Raw genomic sequence first — 22,312 nt, forward strand, 5'->3', positions numbered from 1 at the left:
CACCTTCTCCACAACCGACTCAACCCGGAGGTTAACCTTTAGGGTATCTTGCACAAGGATTCCCAAGTCCCTTTGCATCTCTGCATTTTGAATTCTCTCCCCATCTAAATAATAGCCTGCCCGTTTACTCCTTCCACCAAAGTGCATAACCATACACTTTCCAACATAGTATTTCATTTGCCACTTCTCTCTGCAGGCTTTCTGTTTCCTCAACACGACCTGTTCCTTCTCCTATCTTTCTATCATCAGCATATTTAGCCACAAATCCATTAATCCCATAGTGCAAATCATTGACATACATCGTAAAAAGCAGCGGTCCCAACACTGACCCCTGTGGAACCCCACTGGTAACCAGCAGCCAGCCAGAATAGATCCCTTTATTCCCACTCTCTGTTTTCTGCCAATCAGCCAATGCCCCACCCATGCTAGTAACTTCCCTGTAATTGCATGGGATCTTATCTTGCTAAGTAGCCTCATGTGCAGCACCTTGTCAAAGGCCTTCTGAAAATCCAAGTACACCACATCTACTGCATCTCCTTTGTCTATCCTGCTTGTAATTTCCTCAAAAAATTGCAGTAGGTTAGTCAGACAGGATTTTCCTTTCAGGAAACCATGCTGGCTTTGGCCTAACTTGTCATGTGCCTCCAGGTTTTCTGTAATCTCATCCCTAACAATCGATTTCAACAACTTCCTAACCACTGATGTCAGGCTAACAGGTCTATAGTTTCCTTTCTGCTGCCGCCCAGCCTTCGTAAATAGCAGAGTAACATTTGTGATTTTCCAGTTGCCTGGTACAATGCCAGAATCTATCTATTCTTGAAAGATCAGTGGCTGAGTTCTTACATCATTTCTGATTTTGTTTTAGAATTAATTGCCATTTTTCTTAAAGTACATTAATGATTTCAGGTAGATGGAGCTTGTCAGCCTGGGAAGAAAGTCCATCTACGAGAGGGAAAACTGATTTCAAACCTCCGTTGCCTTGCGGCCATACCCATTCATGGGAAAGGCTTCCGGAGTAAACCCTGAGGACAAATCCGGGGCTGGAGTCCCTAAGGCAGTCGGATGTTGCTTTCAACCTCGTTCTGGCAACTCCTGCGACAACACTGGTGCCAAGCTGTATCGGCCTTTGCCCTTCCCTTGGACAACATTGGTGTCATGGAGAGGGGAGACTTGCAGCATGGGCAACTGCCGGTCTTCCATACAACCTTGTCCAGGCCTGCGCCCTGGAGAGGACACTCCAGTAGACTTTCCAGGTGCAGATCCATGGTCTCGCGAGATTAACGGATGCCACCACCACGTCAATGACAAAATTTTTTGCAAATCTGCGCAGTAATTTTTATGCATATTTAAATGAAGAAATTTACCAGGATGTTGCCTGGTCTAGAGGGCATATCTTATAAAGATAGGTTGAGTGATCTAGGGTTTTTCTCTTTGAAGCAAAGAAAGATGAGAGGTGACTTAATAGCAATCTACAAGATGATAAGAGGCATAGATAGAGTGGATAGTCAGAGCCTCTTTTGAAGGGAAGTAGCAGCTAATACAAAGGGGTATAATTTTAAGGTGATTGAAGGAAACCTTAAGGGAGGGGGAATGTTAGAAGTTCTTTAAACAGACTGGTGGGCAATGGAACACCTTGCTGGGGCGGTGGCAGTTAGGGGCATTTAAGAAACTAGTTAGGCACATGGATGATAGAAAAATGGAGGGTTATATAAGAGGGAAAGGTTAGTTTGATCTTAAAGTATGTTCAAAAGTCAGCACAACATCGTGTACCAAAGGACCTGTATTGTGCTGTAATTTTCCATGTAATCCAAGCTCAATCAGTCCTCAGAATTACGCCATCATTATCTACCCCAGCACCTCACTGCTGTCAATTCCCCGATCTTCCAAAAATTTATCCACTTCTCCAAATACCCCCAAAGATCTCATCTTTACAACCTTTAAGGGCAGAAGATTCCCAAGATTCACCACTTTCTGTGAGAGACTCTTGCACATGTCAGTTTTAAATAACCAATGTCCACCCATTTGAGGTTTCCACTAGTGGGATGACATCTCAACATCTGCCTTGTCAAGACCACTTAAGTATTTTGTACGTTTCAATAAGAAATAAAATAGCCAGTCCTTTTCCACAAGTTGGGGAGTTCAAAACTAGAGGGCATTGGCATAAGGTGGGAAAGGTATATTTAACAGGGGTCTGAGAGACAACTTTTTCCACAAACAGGGCCATGCAGATATAGAACGAGCTGCCACTGTAAGCTGTAGAGGCGGGTACAATTATGCTTGATCAGGTACATGGATAGGAAGTGTTTCTAATGGGACTAGCTCAGTTAGGCAACTTGGTTGGCATAGAAACTTGCCCAAAGGGCCTGTCTTCCAATTTGAGTAGGACTATGATACAAGATTATCTCTCCTTCTTTGAAACTCCAAAGAACATGGATCTAACTTCTTTAGCTGCTCATGATAGGTTAACAGCTGGAGACTGGAAATAATTCAAGAACTTCAAGTGCCTCTTAGTTTTCAATTAAAAAACTTTGTGCAGTTGTAAACCAATGCAGAATTGAAGAGACCATAAATCTTTGTAAATATTTAGAAATAAAGATGCTTTTTGCTCGAGCAACAGCTAAGAAGGTGCAAGAAGGTACACCTCAGGAATTACTCCATCCTTTAGAAGCTGCCAATTCACAAAACATAACAGCTTTAAATTTAATTGCTTGTGCCTGGAGGAATACAGCTATGCTGTAGAAGTTAAATTTAGTACATCATAATGAACCAGACACATGCTAAAATGTCTGAATTTGCTATAATACACTTATTTTCTGGAAACCATTAGTTGATCACAAGCATTATGGCGGGGGGGGGGGGGGGGGAGAAACTGGTTTCGTTCCTACAAAACAGTCCACACCTCAATTTTCTGTGATGTGAAGCTGTGTCATCTGCGTATACAAAGAACCAGAATTGCAAAAATAGTTTACTTTTTAAAAATCACATACAATAATTGCCATCAGCACAAAGTCCATATCTCAAATTTTAAGGTAGCAATTTTTGAATTTTACAAGGGGTCATTCCCATTACCCAAACAACAGGGGGTTGCCTATACCAAAAACAACTCCCACTTTGATTGAAAATAAACCAATGCATTCAAAATGTTAAAAGCCCAAATTTCTTTCTAGCCAGCATAATGTAATCTTATAATTTTTTTGGAGGAGTACATAAAATATCAAAAAAATCAAAAAACTCATACAATATAATGGTGGGTATTCTTCAATAAATGTGATTGACTTTGGAACCTCCTGAGATAGTGAAAGGCATTCTAGATCTGAAAGTCTAACTCCTGCATCCTTCCTTCTAAACAGTGGGAAGAACAAAGTGAGTCTGTCACCAAGCAATTCCACGGAATTGTCATGGACAATATAACCATATAACAATTACAGCATGGAAACAGACCATTTAGAATTATAATTGGTTATAATACAATTTGGGCACCCTGAGGAAGTAACAAGGAATCAATTGTATAAAGAACTCCAATGTTTTTCAAAATTTCTCATTAGATTTAGAGGCAAAAAGTTATCATTTCAAGGATCTTTGGTTGTAAATGCATAGCAAATGACAGGACTACAATCAAAATCATAACCTGTAACTTTTAAATAGGATGCACCTTTAATTTTTATTCACTTCTCAGTTGCTCAGTAGCAACGTTCATGCCACAGTGAGATTGTGAGTTCCAGCTCCCACTTCAGAAAGTTGAGCACATACAGTAATTAGAGATAATCTAATGTAATACTGATACTGCTATACATTCGGAAATGGTGGTTTTCAGATGAGACATGAAACTAGTCACTCTCTCGTGAATATGAATGACTTATTGTACACAGCAGTTTCCTCGGTGTTCTCGAATTGTTCAGCCAACATTCTAAAACAAAGGATCCACCTGCATCATATTGCTGCTTGTTGAAATTTTATGAATCTATGTTGTGAACTTACAGCACAACAGATTCAACAAGGTCCGCTCATGTGAAAAATGGGGGGGGGGAAGAATCCCACAATTCCATTTTCGCACAGTAGAATGCCCTTCAGCCCAAGTTCACACTGTCCATTAATCCCATTTTATTCTTCCCATATTTCCATTAACTCCCCTTAGTTCCACCAACTATTCTTTTACTATATATACTTTTACAGTGCCCAGTTAACCTGTCGACTGCAACATCTTTAGGATCAACAAACATGTCACCAAATAAGCCCATATACTGCAGCCCTTGGCAAAGTATCATTAAAAAGACTACTGTTTTACATCTGATTAAGTTAGAATACTATCAGAATTCACACATACACTCAGACAGAAATCTTGTACTTACTTGTGGTAATTCTCCTTCTTTTCCTCCCTCCAGGTTTTATTTAACTGATGTATTTTCACTGCTACATATCTCTGTTCTTGTAAGTCAAATGCCTATTGGAGAGGTTTAAAGCAGAAAACTTGAACAAATGAAATAAAAAAAGTAATAGCAAGCATTGTTTGGTGGTACATAAGACACTTAAAAATTCTCACTACATAGTTAATGCACATGCTATGCAAGGACTTCTTAGAAACATAGAAAACCTACAGCACAATACAGGCCCTTCAGCCCACAATGCTGTGCTGAACATGTCCTTACTTTAGAAATTAACTAGGACTACACATAGCCCTCTATTTTTCTAAGCTCCACGTACCTATCCAGGAGTCTCTTAAAAGACCCTATCATATCCGCCTCCACCACTGTCACCGGCAGCCCATTCCACGCACTCACAACTCTCGGCGTTAAAAAAAAACCTACCCCTGACATCTCTCCTGTACCTACTTCCAAGCACCTTAAAACTGAGTCCTCTCATGTTAGCCATTTCAGTCCTGGGAAAAAGCCTCTAACTATCCACATGATCAATGCCTCTAATCCTCTTATACACCTCTATCAGGTCACCTCTCATCCTCTGTCACTCCAAGAAGAAAAAGCCAAGTTCACTCAACCTATTCTCATAAGGCATGCTCCCCAATCCAGGCAACATCTCCTCTGCACCCTTTCTTTAGTTTCCACATCCTTCCTGCAGTGAGGTGACCAGAAATGAGCACAGTACTCCAAGTGAGGTCTGAACAGGCTACTATACATCTGTAACATTACCTCTTGGCTCTTGAAGTCAATCCAACAGTTGATGAAGGCTAAAGTACCATATGCCTTCTTAACCACAGAGTCAACCTGTGCAGCAGCTTTGAGTGTCCTATGGACTCGGACCCCAAGATCCCTCTGATCCTCCACACTGCCAAGAGTCTTACCATTAGTACTATATTCTGCCATCATATTTGACCTACCAAAATGAACCACCTCACACTTATCTGGGTTGATCTCCATCTGCCACTTCTCGCCCAGTTTGGCATCCAATTGACGTCCCGCTGTAACCTCTGACAGCCTTCCACACTATCCACAACACCCCCAACCTTTATGGCATCAGTAAATTTACTAACCCATCCCTCCACTTCCTCATCCAGGTCATTTATAAAAGTCACAAAGAGCAGGGGTCCCAGAACAGATCCCTGAGGCACACCACAGGTCACCAACCTCCACGCAGAATATGACCCGTCTACGACCACTTTTTGCCTTCTGTGGGCAAGCCAATTCTGAATCCACAAAGCAAGGTCCCCTTAGATGCCATGCCTCCTTACTTTCTCAATAAGCCTTGCATGGGGTACCTTATCAAATGTCTTGCTGAAATCCATATACACTACATCTACTGCTCTACCTTCATCAATGTGTTTAGTCACATCCTCAAAAATTCAATCAGGCTCCTAAGGTACGACCTGCCTTTGACAAAGCCATGCTGACTATTCCTAATCATATTATGTCTCTCCAAATGTTCATAAATCCTGCCTCTCAGGATCTTCTCCATCAACTTACCAACCACTGAAGAAAGACTAACTGGCCTATAATTTCCTGGGCTATCTCTACTTCCTTTCTTGAATAAGGGAACATCTGCAACCCTCCAATCCTCTGGAACCTCTCCCATCCATTAATGATGCAAAGATCATTGTCAGAGACTCAGCAATCTCCTCCCTCGCCTCCCACAGTAGCCTAGGGTCTATCTCATCCGGTCCCAGTGACTTATCCAACTTGATGCTTTCCAAAAGCACCAGCACATCCTCTTTCTGAATGTCCACATGCTCAAGCTTTTCAGTCCACTGCAAGGCATCCCTACGATTGCCAAGGTCCGTTTCTGTAGAATACTGAAGCAAAGTATTCATTAAGTATCTCCGCTACCTCCTCCGGATCCATACATACTTTTCCACTGTCACACTTGATTAGTCCTATTCTCTCACATCTTATCCTCTTGCTCTTCACATACTTGTAGAATACCTTGGGGTTTTCCTTAATCCTGCTCGCCAAAGCCTTCTCATGGCCCCTTCTGGCTCTCCTAATTTCATTCTTAAGCTCCTTCCTGCTAGCATTATAATCTTCTAGATCTCTATTATTACCTAGTTTTTTCAACCTTTCATAAGTTTTTCTTTTCTTCTTCACTAGATTTTCAACAGCCTTTGTACACCATGGTTCCTGTACCCTACCATCCTTTCCCTGTCCCATTGGAACATACCTATGCAGAACACCACGTAAATATCCCCTGAACATTTGCCACATTTCTGCTGTACATTTCCCTGAGAACATCTGCTCCCAATTTATGCTTCCAAATTCCTGCCTGATGGCTTCATATTTCCACTTACTCCAATTAAACGCTTTCCTAACTTGTCTGTTCCTATCCCTCTCCAATGCTATGGTAAAGTAGATCGTGATCACAATTCTATCTCCAAAGCGCTCTCGCACTGAGAGACCTGACACCTGACCAGGTTCATTTCCCAATACCAGATCAACATATCTACATATTGTGTCAGGAAACCTTCCTGAACACAGTTAACAAACTCCACCCCATCTAACCACCTTGCTCTAGGAAGATGCCAATCAATACTGGGGAAATTAAAATCCCCCATCACAACAACCCTGTTATTATTACACCTTTCCAGAGTCCATCTCCCTATCTGCTCCTCAATGTCCCTGTTACTATTGGGTGATCTATAAAAAACACCCAGTAGAGTTCCTTCCTGTTTCTAACTTCCACCCACAGAGACTCAGTAGACAATCCCTCCACGACTTCCTCCTTTTTTGCAGCCGTGACACTATCTCTGATCAGCAGTGCCATGCCCCCACCTCTTTTGCCTCCCTCCCTGTCCTTTCTGAAACATCTGAAGCCTGGCACTCTAAGTAACCATTCCTGCCCCTGAGCCATCCAAGTCTCTGTGATGGCCACAACATCATAGCTCCAAGTACTGACCCATGCTCTAAGCTCATCCGCTTTGTTCATAATACTCCTTGTATTAAAATAGACACATCTCAAACCATCAGTCTGAGTGCATCCCTTCTCTATCACCTGCCTATCCTCCCTCTCACACTGCCTACAAGCTTTCTCTATTTGCGAGCTAACCGCCCATTCCTCCGTCTCTTCAGTTTGGTTCCCACACCCCCCGCCCCCAGCAATTATAGTTTAAACTCTCCCAATAGCTTATTAGGACTTAATTATTAGTCTATGTATGTGTTCTAAATAGAGGTGAGGATTAAGAAACTGATTTCTATCACCATTTACTTTTCCTTTAAAATAGATTTAAAGGACTGAAATAATTAAAATTAACCCCTTATCATTATAAAATTGAAAAGAATCACCAACTTAGCACTCATTTGAACATCAGTGAAGCAGAATAAAATTCATTCAATAATCCCTCTTTATCTAACATTGACATGTTAATGGAAACTGCTCTATTTTATGTTTATTGTTATGGAGCATGGCTGCCATCACTAGGATAGTTTACTAGTTTGTAAGCTTAATTTGGAAAAAATCCATAGATCTCAATTGTCTTATCTCCTAACTTAAAGTAAAACCAGTGGACCTGGGGCAGTGATAACTTGTTCTGCTTTCCAACACGCTACAAATCTATTCTCAAAATGAAACTAACACTGAACTATCTATGAAAGGAGGAAACTAGCTGTAGAAGTCATAATTGTATTAAAACAGTTAAATCAGATAAATATGACATGGATACAAAAAATCCAGCCAAGAATGAAGGAATGCAATTTTCTTCTCTGTTAGCTAAAGTAACTTATGAAATGTGTTTGACTGATCTCAGTCAAGTCTGTAGTTGAGTAAGGCAATGGCAGAAATCTGCTTCCAAATTGAAATTCCCATGTAAAGAATTTAACATTTGTTAAACAGCTGTCCCAAATTGAAAGCATTTTTCTCATTTCTCCCCATCAATATTCCACACTTCGTACATTTTTTGGTGAACCTTACTTTATTTATTGAAATAACATACCTTGTATACTTCACTAAAACCACCTCTTCCCAAAAGGTATAATAGCAAATATCTGTCATTTAACGTGGGGTGGTCTTTAAATCTGCAAAGAGAACATTTTCATTTAGCTGAAACATGTTTGACTATGAAGTCACATGAACAAATATTTTCTTAGTCATATGGCATGCTCAATATTTTTTCTTTATTTTACGTATATTTAAGGCAGAGGCTGATAGATTCTTGTTTGGTCAGGGCAAGAAGGGATATGGGGAGAAGGCAGGAAATTGGCGTTGAGAGGAAATTAGATTAACCACGATGAAACAGCAGAGTAGATTTGATGGGCCAAATGGCCTGGTTCTGCTCCTATACCTTACGGTCTTATATGTATTCAGCAATGTTTAAATGGCTGCTGGTTTAGTAATCTGGAGTTAATATGAACTTTTTCCTTTGGTTAACAAATAGGCCATAATGGTTATACACAACTGACACTGGTGAACTGATTTATTATTGTCATATGTACTGAGAAAGTTAACTTGCATACAGTTCATGAAGAAATTCATTATAACAGTGCATTTCATGGAGTGCAAGGTAAAACAATAACAGTGTAGTTACAGAAAAAGTGCAGTGCAGGGAGACAATAAAGTGCAAGGTGTACTAAGGTCATCGAGTATCAACTTCTCAGAAAAGCTTTCTGGGTTTAAGGTTGCTTGAATGAAACTTCTAACAGAAGCCAATATACTGGCTCTGATCCAAGACCAACTGGCTATCATCTGTCACATTCACATGGCTAGTGTGGGATTTGACTATGCAGTAAATGCATGGGCTCTAATTACACACTTCATTTGTGGAGATTACACACTTTATTTGTTGAGATTATGTACTGATTTCCCAGCAGCTAACTACAGTCCTCAATTTTCACACGACTTTAGCATGGATGCTTCAACATGGCCAGATCCTCATAAGTGACCAGTTCTGAAGGGCAAGAATGGCATTTTGATGCTTTACTTTTAAAAATATATATTTGAGGTGAAAGATAATTTTGTATGCAAGATATAGATTAGACAAAAATTTCAGTCATTTTAAATATGTCAATGTAAAGACACACAATTCTTGTCAACCTATTCAGTGTATTTCTCACAACTTGACTCAAGTTGTACTTTATGGTAAGACAAATATAGTAACTGGTAACTTACTGTGAATTGTCTTCGTTGTGTATCCTTTTCAGTTCCCTAATGTGTAAATTCCGCACTCTTTCTAATCGCTCTAGCTCTGCCTGTATCTCTGCCTCTTCCTATAGAAAGGAAAAATTCTGTAAATGGTAAATGCAAATTGTGCAACAACTCAATGCTTTTTGAACAGTGAAAACTGGACTTAATGCAAAAAAAAAGCCAGTATAAAGCAAAAACAGTATACAAGGACAAAACAAAAAAAAATTAAGTATTTTTAAATTCACTAATTTGAACAAGATTATAGATTATTTTCTTGAAATGTAAGATACAGAAATACATTTTATAAATCAATGTTGGCAAATCACTCAAAGGCAACCAATTCAGATACAATTTGGTATAAATTGGCATCAAGGTCAAACCGGGGACCAAGGGTTGGGCCTACTCCGGCTGCTTTGGGAGCAGATCTGGGACTCAGTCTGGTTCGGAATGCTGTTGATTTGCTTCAACTGTTTGCACGATGTGTTTTTTTCCCCTCTCTTTCTCTGCACAGTGGGTTGTTTTTTTTTAATAATAGGGTTATTTCAGTTTCTTGCTTTGTGACTGTCTATAAGCAGACAAATTTCAAGGTGTATAATTTATACATTCTTTGATAATAAATGTGCTTTGAATCTTTGGAAAGATCAACAAGCCTCTCTCAGACCACAAAGGCTGCCGATCACCCATTTTAAGGTGAAACGCAGCACTGAGACGAACAGTTCTGTGCATTCCCCTATTTCCTCTCACCCGATGTCAGCATGAGCTCTCAAGCGTAATTTGGCAATTGTCAGGTGCTTTGGAAAATGAACAGGACTCATGCCCTCTACATTCATCATTTAAGATCAAGTGTCAGAGAGACCGTCAATGGAAACAGACCTCTACTCCAGCAGGGTTTGCACCTTTAGCAGAGAATGAGAATGAATTCACTATAAAAAGATTAAAAAAATAATAACGGTTGAAAAGCAAGATGCAGCAGTTGCTGGAAACCCAAATAAAACAGAAAATGCTAGAAACGCTCAGTCGAGCAGCAATTGTGGAGACAGGAACAGTGTTAACGGTAAAAGGTCATTAACCTTGTTTGTCTCTCCACAAATAACTGCCTGAATCCAACTTAGGAGCACAGATTCCATTATGTATTCTGGCTTGGGACATGATGAACCTCCGGCCCAGGACAACGGCTAAACAAACCTTTTTTAAATGTCCTAATCTTAGTTTGAAGATTTCTTCTTGTTCATGATATTCTGCTAAAGTTAACCTGCAGAAAGAAAACAGATGATCACATTTCTGCAAAGATAAACTATGCATCAGTGATTTGGACACAACCTTGAATCAAATGTTTAATTCATCTGCTAGCTCAGAGGTATCCATTTCACAACTTTCACAGTCTCAGTGATGCGCATTGCAACTTTGTCATGGATCCATTAAAAATAAACTAACAGATGGAAGAGCTCAATAAAAGCATACAGTTGTTGCTAAAATATCAGTTATTGTAGATGGAAAAAGATTGTTTAATCCCAATTATAAAATTACATAGGAACACATAATTTTAAAAATGAATCACATTCCAAATGTCTATTTTCCAAATAAATACTATTTTATTTAAACTTGGAACATTCCTTACATAAATTAAAGACAAGTTCAAGCAAGGCACAAATTAAAGAACGCTGTTATTTTTAGTGAGGCCAATACCTTTTCTTAGACATTAACAGAAAATACAAATGTGTATGATTTTTCCAACTTACTATTAAATGCACAATTACATTTAGAAAGAACAAAGTGAAGTTACCTGAGGATAGGTATAACAGCAATACTAACAATTCAAATGTTGAAATAATTGTTGTAGCTTTTACGAGGGGTGATTGATAAGTTCGTGGCCTAAGGTAGAAGGAGTCAATTTTAGAAAACCTAGCACATTTATTTTTCAACATAGTCCCTTCCTACATTTACACACTTAGTTCAGCAGTCATGGAGCATACGGATCCCTTCTTTGTAGAAGTTGGCATCTTGGACCTCCAGAAGTGGTCCACAGCAGGGGTGATTGCTAAGTTCGTGGCCTAATATAGAAGGAGATGAGTTACGCAGCTCTCATTACATGCATGAGCAGTTCAACTCTGAGTGATCATGCAGAAAGTTTGAAGTTAATAACTTATGTCCTTCTACTGTAGGCCACAAACTTATCAATCACCCCTGCTGTGGACCACTTCTACAAAGAAGGGATCCGTATGCTCCACGACCGCTGGACTAAGTGTGTAAATGTAGGAGGGGACTATGTTGAAAAATAAATGTGTTAGGTTTTCTAAAATTGACTCCTTCTACCTTAGGCCATGGACTTATCAATCACCCCTCGGGAATTCCATTAATAATTTTGAGGGAAATCAACACCTGGAGCAAAGAATCCATTGTAAAGAGGATCACTTGGGAAAAGGGAAGGAGGGGTGTTGGGGAGGTTGTTACTGAGGCCAAATGGTTTGTGGTATGCATGCAGTTAACCACCAACGTAAGCAGTAAATAGCAGAGAGCTCAGGAGCATTGATGTACAGAGACAGGGTGGTGCCAAATTTATAGTTCCTTAAAAATGGATAGGCTAGTGAAGATAACATCTGGCATACTTGGCTTTAAAATAAGACACTGAGTATAACAATTCTGAAGTCATATGGTGGCTGTACAAAACTCTGGCCAGGACATATTTGGAGTACCAAGTACAGTTTCAATTGCCACGCTATAGGAAATATGTAGTAGCAATAGAAGAGAATATAGAAGAGATTCACCAGGAGGTGGTCTAGAATGGAGGGCTTTACTTCGAAGGATAAATTTGATAGGCTGGGTTTATTCTCAATGGAGGCTGAGGTTTGACTTTATAGAGCGGCATAGATAGGATAGATAGAAACTTTGCCCTAGGTTGGGGGACACCTAAAACTAGATTTAAGGTGAGAGGCGAGAAACTTAAATGAGGACTGGGGGGTAGGTCTTTTCACACATGGCTGAGAGCATATAGAATATGCTGCAGTGGTAGAGACAAATGCAGTTAACATCTAAGAGGCATTTGAACAGGTACTTGGACAGAAAAGGAGTAGTATGATATAGGTCTAATACAGGCCAATGGGATTAAACATTACAGTTGGCATGGATGAGTTGCAATGAAAGGCCCAATTCAATGCTATGCAACTCCTTCTCAAAGAGAGCCAGAGCTCTATCACAATAGACCATCCTTTATTCTCATATAGGCTGTAACAGTTTTAAGGCAAAAGTCAGCTTAATTTCACAAACATTTTAAGTGCTGTTATTTTTGTTCCACTTCAAGGAAAGGAAATCCAATTGATTTAGTGAGAAAAATACTCCAGAAGATGCTGTGACTTAATATTCCAATGGAAATTACTGCTCTTAGGATTTAGTTCTTTACATCACAGGCTCAGCCAATCAAATATACACATGACTGCACCTCCAGATGTAGAAGCACAAGAATGCCTAATTAATACCTTAATTCTCTTAGTCGTCTAAATTATCTTTTTAATCTAACTTAGTACATGCCCCTTTCCACTATCAATATCTTGGGGGTGGGAGGCAGAGTGGTGTGTGGAGGGTCTAACCAGATAAAGCAATTTATTAAATGCATTTGCTCACAGGATGGGTAATGCCTACATTTAACATAAATGCACCCATCAGAGACCCCCACCATTCAAGCCACGCTCTCTTCTCTCTGCTGCCATCATGAAGGTGGTACGAGAACCTCAGGACTCACGCCACCAGGTTCATTAACAATTATTACCCTTCAACCATCAGGCTCTTGAACCAAAGGGGATAACTTCACTCGCCCTGTCACTATTGTCCAATCAGCTATAGATTATGCAGCTGCAGGAAAAGAACCCAGAATCTGGGTTTCCCCTCCACTTGTGACTCCTGACTCAAAGCCTTTTTTAATCAGTTGAGTAATGGAATACCCTACACTTGCCTGGATGAACAAAGTTTCAGCAACACTCAAGCTTGACACCATTCTTTGTAAGGCAGCTTTCAGAACTGGAATCCACGTGCAAACCTCTAACCATTTAGATAAAGGAAAATCGACATCCTTACCTGTTCCAGCCTAAATGCCACTCTGGATCCATCAAAATGGTCAATTCTTAACTGTCCTGTGAAATGACGTACTGAGCTCTCAATTCAAGGGCTGGCAAGTTAGGGCTGGGCAATAAATATGGTCATGCCAATGATGGTAACATCCAGTGAATTAATATTAAAAGGAAAATGAAGTAGTGCTAACACTAAGAGAAGGTCAGTAAAAACACAAAGCCTGGGATCAATAGACCACACAGCTGAAAAGTCATTTTAAATCTCAGTTTGCTCGTAACCTGACTCACGTTTCATTTTCCGCTCCATTTGCTTTGTTTTTCCTCTGTTTCTGTTCAGTACTTGTAGGTGGCATCTGACACATGGCTGCAGGCTTTCGTTTTGCTAGAAGCTTCCTCTGTCGCTCAATTTCCTCACGCTGTGTATTTATTCGCTCTTGCTGTCTGTTCAAAAATTACAAAGCTTTAAAAAAAGGGGCTGTGTTTGATACTGTGGGAGTACTCCATGGGAGAATAAGAATGTGGGTGAGGGTTACTGAACAAATCCAACTGTGTAATAAGTTAGAATGATACAGGTACACAAAACAGCATGCACTGTACGTCTCAAGATTAGACACAAAGTGTAACATACCATATACACAGGACCACAAGCAACTTCCACACATACACTGCATTCATACAATGACAATGCACACCCCTACTAGTGAACAACAATACACTAAACCACACCACCCCTCTTCTTCCTTCTCTCAACCCCATCATTTGCACACATCACTATCTGTCACACAGGTTCAACTCTTCCTATCTGAAAATCCACATTATATTAAAGCAGCAGAGGATATTCCTTTATTTAACTGATGACTAGAAGGTGGGGCAGGAACCCAGTTTTGCCCTATAATTGTCCTTTCAGATTTTCACTCCCTAAAAGGCTCTCCATCATCTCTTCAGACTTGCTTTATCATTCTGCCATTAACCAAATTTTTTTTATTCAATTATAAGTTAAGACTTCATACTCTCTCCTAAAACCTGCATTTCTGTAACTTGCCTCCCATAGTTTGGTGTTTTCCCCACTAGGTTATTATTAGCAATTGATTTTAATTTAGTGAGCAACAGATAAAGTTCAAAACAAACTATATGGTACAAATTTTTAAATCAATAAAACTGTGACAATAAACCATACAGAATGTACAATTTGCTTCCAGAATTCTGCTGCAGTTATGAGACTAATGACGTCTAACACCATTTGATTACTATCAGGCTAATGATCGATGCATTGAAAAAAAAAAAGCCCAACAGCAAAAGCACTGGATGAAATGCAACATGAAGCAAGTTTAACATGAAAAAATGATCATTTCGCCAAAGCAATAATTAAGAGAAAGCCATAGTCTGTAACTGTTGTTTCCTTACTTACTTTGAAAGGTGGTGGTCACTTGGTCCACACAAGTTTACAGCAGAACAATCCCTTTCTGATTTCCTTATCCCTTGTATTCATCCCTTCAACTTATTCTCTTACTTTCCAGTCTGTTGACTCCTGACACTTACATACACCAAGTACTGTATACAGTAGCCAATTAACCTACCAGCATGTCTTTGAGATGGGGGTAAAAAGTGTAAACTGCACACAAAACAGCACCCAAAGAACAAACCTGAACTAGAAATGAGAGGCAGCTGCTATACCACTCTGCCATCCTGTTGAGTTTTATATCAGTGATTAATCCTAAACCAAGTTTCGACAGTTTGTGCACTGTGAATCTAAAAATCCTGTCCCAACTTTTGGTGCAGCTTAAAAGTTACAGATGGAAACTAAGTGAGATAAAAGCAGGAGGTATATGATGTCACTGGTGAATTTGTTCAGGCAATAGTGCTATTAAGGACCATACTGAATCAAGCTGATAAAGCCAATGGTAAACTGCTTTACAGAAGCTCCTACATTAAGATTTCTTTCACGTATCTCAGTTTCATGGCATGCACTTGAGAGATTTCTGAAAAGCATTATTAGTAAAGTATCACAAGCACGGCAAGTAACTAAACAATCATTAAACTTGATGACAGCCCAAGACACATGTCAATTAAGCTACAAGTACTACAAGTAAATGAAAACAGGAGGAATGCTGGAACAGCTGAAATTTAAGTTGTTACTATATTCTTTCTTGCAACATTGCTTGGAAAAGTCAAATTCCAAGTCACGTTCAGTATTTTACACTAGAGATAAAGTATTTAAAATAACCTAGATTAACTGGATCTACTAAATCTCAAAATTTCCTGAAGATAAACTAAATGGAACCAAAAGAAATGAAGCCCTTTTTATCATTCATGCAGAAACTACAGAAGTATCTTTTATTCATTTGTTAACCTGTTAATTGTTGCATTTCTTTTGGGACTCTGTTCAATCATCAGTTCAAGTTGGAACCCACAACCCAGTAAAGAAATTTATTAGGTGGGATCTTCTATACTACAGTTTAGAAAATAGCTTCAGGTGTAATAAAGCTTCACTGATGGGGCAGTAACCTGCTTATTATTGTTCATGTCTGATGTTCATATCAGTTTAAGCAACATGATTAAAATTAGGGAAGCCACCTACTCTTGGTTTTTAAAAATGAAACTCCTGTTGTGCTACATGAACAGCTTTGATTTTATTCACACTATTCATTGGTCATAACTCTCAAAGGCTAAAACTTACTTAATAAGATTCTGAAATGCATAACCATCTGTCCATTGCTCAGTGAAGGAAGCTCCGTGCCGGACTGTAGTGAAGTGACCTAGTCGCAGTCGGTCCTGCATACTTTTGTCTCGACAGGCAAGCTTCTCTTGTTTAGACTGAGTGGGAATAAACATGAAATAACAAAAATATTAACCATTTAAGTTCCCATTCCTTGTAAATTTAGTCTTCAGTATGACTGACATCCCTGGGCCACAAAGCAGAAAAAAACTGATGAACTCAAATTCTAAACACTTGCTAATTATTCACATTTCCTCCCTTTCCCTCCAATCCTACCCCAAGGTTTGGCAACTTGTGGTAATTGACAACATTCTGCAATTCTGTCATTGTCTACCAGGAGATGCAGAAAGCACCTTTTCAGGCACAGTGCTTCCAGATTCCCTCCTCTCCATTTCAGAAGGACACGAGAGGCATGTTCTTTTTTTGAGGAAAATAATTCAGTGACTTTTGTTTATCCAATTTTTGGGTCAGTATGATGGTCCACACTGTCAGAGATTACTCAGTTACACTTTCTTCCTCCAGAACAAATTGGGAGTACCTCATGGGTCTTGGACAACGCCTTGAAGAATGACTTCAAAGCATACAGATGTAAAAATGTACAAACTTGGAGCACTAGGTGGCCACTTACCCTCTCAAATCTGCTCTACCATTGAATAAGATCTTGCACAATCTGATTGCAACTTTAGCTCTACATTTTAATCTACTTGTGGCGACCTTTCAACCCCTTCCATATACAGGATTTCCCTCCACCTTAAAAAAAAGACTTTGGTTTCACTAACATTGGATCAGTGTTTCAAAGTCCAACAATTCTCAGAAATTTTGCCCGCATTTCTACCTTAAATGACTATCTTTAAAAAGCAATTCGTAGTTCTAGATTCTTCCACAAGAAACATCCTCAATACTTCCTGAGGGTTCTTGAAAACAAGGAAGTAGATGTTTTATTCTTCTAAACTCTAGGAGATATAAGATAACCAATCAAACCCATCTTCATGAAACAACCCTCCCAATCTAGCTATTAATCCATAAACATTCTTTGAATTGCTTCCAATACATTATCAGTTTAATTAAGACCAATACTGTACAGTTCTGCAGAGTTAGTCCTGCCAATACCCTTTCTCACTGAAGTATAACCTTTGTAATTTTCTGCATCAAACAGCAAGATTGCTAGTTTTCCTAATTTTTTGATGCACCTGTATTCCAGCCTTTTTTAAAGTCATGACCAGATTTCAGTTGCTCAGAGATGTGCAATTTCTCACCATTTAGATTATATGCTACTTTACTTTTCCTGCCAAGGTGAACTGATTCACATCTTCCCATATCATTTACAGAGTTATGCTCATTCCCTTCACCTATCTATATCCATTTGTCCATATATCCTTTACACAATTGACTTTTCTACCCACCTTTGCCTTCAGAAAATTAAAAAAAAACTGCACTTTCTGTCCCTTCATTCAAGTCATTTATATAAACTGTAATAAGTTAAGGTCCTAGCACATAGATTACATTTCAAAGTTCAAAGTATCTATACCATAGACAATTCTTGAAATTCATCATCTTTGTTTTGGCAGCCACAAAACAAAGAGACAACAGAATTCACGAAAACCCCAAACCCCACAAACACCCAATGTTCAAGAAAATAAGATCAAATTGTGCAAACGATTAGAAAAACAAAAACAACGCACAACACATGAACCACAGAGTCCCCCAAGAGTGAGTCCACAGCCATGGAGCCAGTTCAGTGCTGCAGCCTGTCAGGAAGCCAGATGGCTGCATGCCACAGCCGCAGAGCTAGGTTTAGCGCAGAAGCAAGTGCCAATAGTTGCAGAGTCAGTTTAGCGCTGAGGCGAGTAAAGCCTCACAGAGTAGTGAGCTGAACAACAATTTGTTCTTCACCTTTGGCCTTGACACCTTATTTTTAATCTAGCTTGGCGCTCAAATCGGCCGAATATTGGTTTGTTATCAGCTGTCAAGCACAGGCACCACCACTTCAATCCTGCCCGAGTTCAGTCAAGCCCCAAGTCCGTTCCAGTGATGGCTGCTGCGGCCATATCTGCATTCTCAAGAATCCAGTCCTCCAAATCTTCAGGATACCAAAAATCGCCAGGTCGTACAGTTTAAAAGCACAACTGTCAACGGGAAACTACAAGCTGCAGATTGCAATGATTGCAGCCCCGAAAAAGTATACTTAATAGAATTGTTAATAGTTTTGCTAGCTGCCCGCAAAACGTCGCCGTGTCTCACCAGCGCCATCTTCTTTTGGGCTTCATAGTTGGCACAACACTTCTTATCTTTCCAACTACTTTTTGGTAACCAGCCAATCTGCACGATCTGCTTCTAATTTCTTTAAAAACCTTTAATATGGCACCTTAGCAAATAACTTCTAAAGTCTTAGTATATCCTCTAGCCACAAGTTACTTCTAAGAACGCCAATGAATTGATCAAACGCAAGCCCCCTTTCACAAAACCTCATTGACATTGTCCAATTACTTTGAAATTTATTTATTTTTTAAAAATGTCCTGCCATTGTCTAAAAAAATAGCTTTAACTTTTGCTTAATGGCCAATGTTAAGCTAACTATCCTGTAGATTCTTGCTCTCCAGTCCCCTACCTTTTTCAATTGAGAAATATTTGCTTTTTTCCAAACTAATGATACCTTCCCCTGTATCTTAGGTATTTTGGGAAATTAAAATCCATACATCTGTTCCCACTAGCCACTTTTTTTGATCCCTAGGATAAAGGCAATCAAGATCCTGAGACTGGTGATCCCACAACTTTCGTATTTGCTCTGTACTTTCTCTTTTGATTTCACTTTTCCCCAGTACTTTCTTCCCTTTCAATTCTACATTTGCAGCTATTGATTGGATGTTGCTTATAAGAACACAAGCTCCTGCACCTAATAAAGTGGCCAGTGAGTGTATATTTGTGGTCTTCCACCGTCTTCTACCCCTTTCAAAGTTCAACCTGCTGTGTGTTCAGAGATGCTCTTCTGCAAACCACTGTTGTAATGCATGACTATTTGAGTTACTGTCACCTTCCTGTCAAATGTGAGAGGGTTGTACTATCAAGAGAGGCAAGACGAGAGGACACAAGAAAACAGGGACAATAGGTCATTTAGGCTGCCATTCCAATATGATCATAACTGATCTATGCTGGAACCAACTCCCTTTCTTTGCCAGTTTCCCACATAATTGTCAATTCCTTGATCTTTCAAACATTCATTCATCTCCATCTTAAATATATCTGATGATCTGGTCTTAACCAGACTTGAGGTGGGCTCTAGGAGATGCAGAGAATTCCAGTGATTCACTGCCCTCCGAGAGAACAAATTTCTATACACCTTCATTTTAAATGACTGGCCCCTTATTTTCTGGTTGTGCCCCTTTTTGACTCTTCCACTAATGAAAACATGTTAACACCTATTGAAACTCCAGCCTCTCATGAAGACAACCCTCATATTCCAGGAATTAACCTGGTGAATCTCCTTTGCACTGCCTTCAATGTCACTACTGTATTTCATTTATTTAGGTAAGTGCCAAAACTGTGCATTATATTCCAAGTGTGCCCTCATCAACATCTTGCACAACTGTAACAAAATCTCTCATCCCTTCGTAATATATTGTTTGCTCCCATAACTACTTGTTGGACCTGCCTGCTGGCTTTATAGGCTTCATTCACTAGTTCCCTATGAACTTCACTCACTCTCCATTTTAGGTGATCTGCCTTTCAATTCCTCTTACTTCCCCACTTTTAAACTTCATCTGCCATATTTTCACTCCAAGCTATCATTATCCCATTACAGAAATACAATCCTCATTGTAACATGCCTTTTGACTTCTCTTTTTTTAAAATCACTGGCAAACCTGGAAATATTTCATTTCCTTTCCTCCATCAGGTGATCAATGTAAATGGTAACCAGTTGGGAGCCAAAACCAATCCCTGGGGAACTCCACCAGTTACGTCCCTCCAAATGGAAAATGACACACTTAATTCAGCTATGTTTTCTACGCCACAGCCAGTGTTCATTCTGTGCTAACACACTTCTTCCAATACCTTAGGCTCTCAACTTATGCACTAGACCCTCATTTGGCACCTTGTCATATGCCTTTTGGAAATCTAAATAAATGGTCTATATATACACAAATATATATCAACTAATCTTATCACTTCTACAAAAAAATTCAGTCTAATTTGTCAAACATAGCTTATGTTCCATAAAACTATGTTAATCAATATTGCTTTCATAGAGTTCATGAAGTTATATGGCATGGAAAGAGGCTCTTCAGCCCAACTGATTCTAAATGATTAGTTATATCTCATTAATTACTGACTGACTCTCGTATCTGCCAATAATGGTTGTTAAACTAATTTGCCTATGGATCCCTACTTTGTACCTTTTTGAACAAGTCACATTGGCTGTTTCCCAATTTTCTGGTACCCAGGTCGAATATAGCAAGTTTTGAAAAAATTCTACAGCGGGCCCACTATTTCTGCAGCCGCTTCATTTTAAAAACCCTTGGGTGCAGGCTATCATGTTGTGATGTTTTTACTTTTTGCCTTGTGAGTTTCTCTACTTTATCCTTGTGGCTGGTATTTTTACAAGTTGCATACTTTTGTTCAAATAAGCTCATCTGTTATATTGGGGATATTTAAAATGTTCTCAACAATAAAGACTGATGCAAAAGATTAATTTACATATCCCCTGCTTCCTTTTATTAATTTCCCAGCTTCGTTCTCTGGCGGTCCCAGAGCTACACTACAAATGGTTGAGATGGCTTTAGTTGGAGAGTTATGAACAAGAAGATATAGCTACAAAGTAAAGGGGCAGTTATTTAAAATGAGTTATGAAGAAACTTCAATCAGAGACTCTGAATCTGTACTTCTCAGCTTCCCACAGGTGATGGAGGCCAGATCATTTGATATACACTCAGTGGCCACCTTATTAGGTACATGTGTACACCTGCTAGTAATTCAAATACTTAAATCAGCCAATCACGTGGCAGCAACTCAATGCATAAAATCATGCAGGCGTGGTCAAACGGTTCAGCCCAAACATCAGAATGGGGAAGAAATTAGATCTAAGTGACTTTTGACTGTGGAAGCCGGTGCTAGACAAGTTGGTTTAATTATCATACTGTTGTTCATAGGACACTGATGCTACAAATCCTTCATTACAATAACCACTGATGCAAAGTATTAATTGACTGATAAAGCACTTTTCAATATGCTTAGGGGGTAGAAGACACTGTACAAGTGCAAATCTGATATACTTGCATTTACATATCATCTTCCACAACCATTTATCCCCAAAGCACTTTGCAGCCAAGTGTTATTGAAACAAGAGCACTATTACAAAGCTCCACAAACATTAACAGTCCGAAAATTACTTCTCAGAGAGTGATAGTAATTCCTAGGTTATCAGGTTGATCTACCCAACTTACATCCAACCATCTTTAACTCACCACTACCCATTTTCTGAGCAGAGAGACAGACTGTTGGTTTAATGCAAACATATTATGCCACATGCCCAGTGTGTCCCAACACAATCTCCGTACTGGTAAGAAAACAGATGATTCACCTAAAACAAAAAATTCTCCCTGTTTTGCTATTTTTACTTATTTAAATAGGAAATATCCAAAGATAAAAGTCTAGGACAGTTGTAAATCTTAATGAATAATTGTCCTCAATTAATCCCTTATAGACCAGTACTTTCTATAAAAGGCTCATCGTACCTTTTCTATTAGCAGTTTTTTACTCATTGTCACACACTTATTTAACCGTTCTTTGTATCTTTCAAGCATTTTCTGTTGTTCATCTATTTGTCTTCTTAAGTCACAATTTGCCTGAAACACAAAGAAAATCAATGAGCCACTGCTACATTTACAAAGAAAACTGCAACAACACCAGCTGCTAACCTGGTATTAAAGTTAATGAGAAAATAATAGCAAAACCATCATGATTCACTGCATTAAAGGAACAA

At 39.2% G+C, this 22,312-nt stretch overlaps 1 protein-coding gene across 11 annotated transcripts in view; it reads right to left on the minus strand.

Annotated features, from left to right (window-relative positions):
* tlk2 (tousled-like kinase 2) overlaps positions 1–22,312 on the minus strand; it is a 178,115-nt gene that overhangs the window by 40,301 nt on the left and 115,502 nt on the right. For 10 of the 11 annotated variants that reach the window (XM_072249857.1, XM_072249849.1, XM_072249850.1 and 7 more), the window contains 7 exons: positions 22,065–22,175; positions 16,297–16,433; positions 13,908–14,060; positions 10,744–10,810; positions 9,544–9,641; positions 8,372–8,453; positions 4,350–4,441 (listed from right to left, as the gene is read on the minus strand). In XM_072249857.1, the coding sequence (XP_072105958.1) occupies positions 4,350–4,441; positions 8,372–8,453; positions 9,544–9,641; positions 10,744–10,810; positions 13,908–14,060; positions 16,297–16,433; positions 22,065–22,175 (740 nt within the window). The remainder of the gene's footprint in view (positions 1–4,349; positions 4,442–8,371; positions 8,454–9,543; positions 9,642–10,743; positions 10,811–13,907; positions 14,061–16,296; positions 16,434–22,064; positions 22,176–22,312) is intronic. The other variant, XM_072249856.1, reaches the window with a different exon arrangement.

This window comes from Mobula birostris, chromosome X (assembly GCF_030028105.1).
Source record: "Mobula birostris isolate sMobBir1 chromosome X, sMobBir1.hap1, whole genome shotgun sequence".
In the NCBI taxonomy this organism is placed as follows: domain Eukaryota; kingdom Metazoa; phylum Chordata; class Chondrichthyes; order Myliobatiformes; family Myliobatidae; genus Mobula; species Mobula birostris.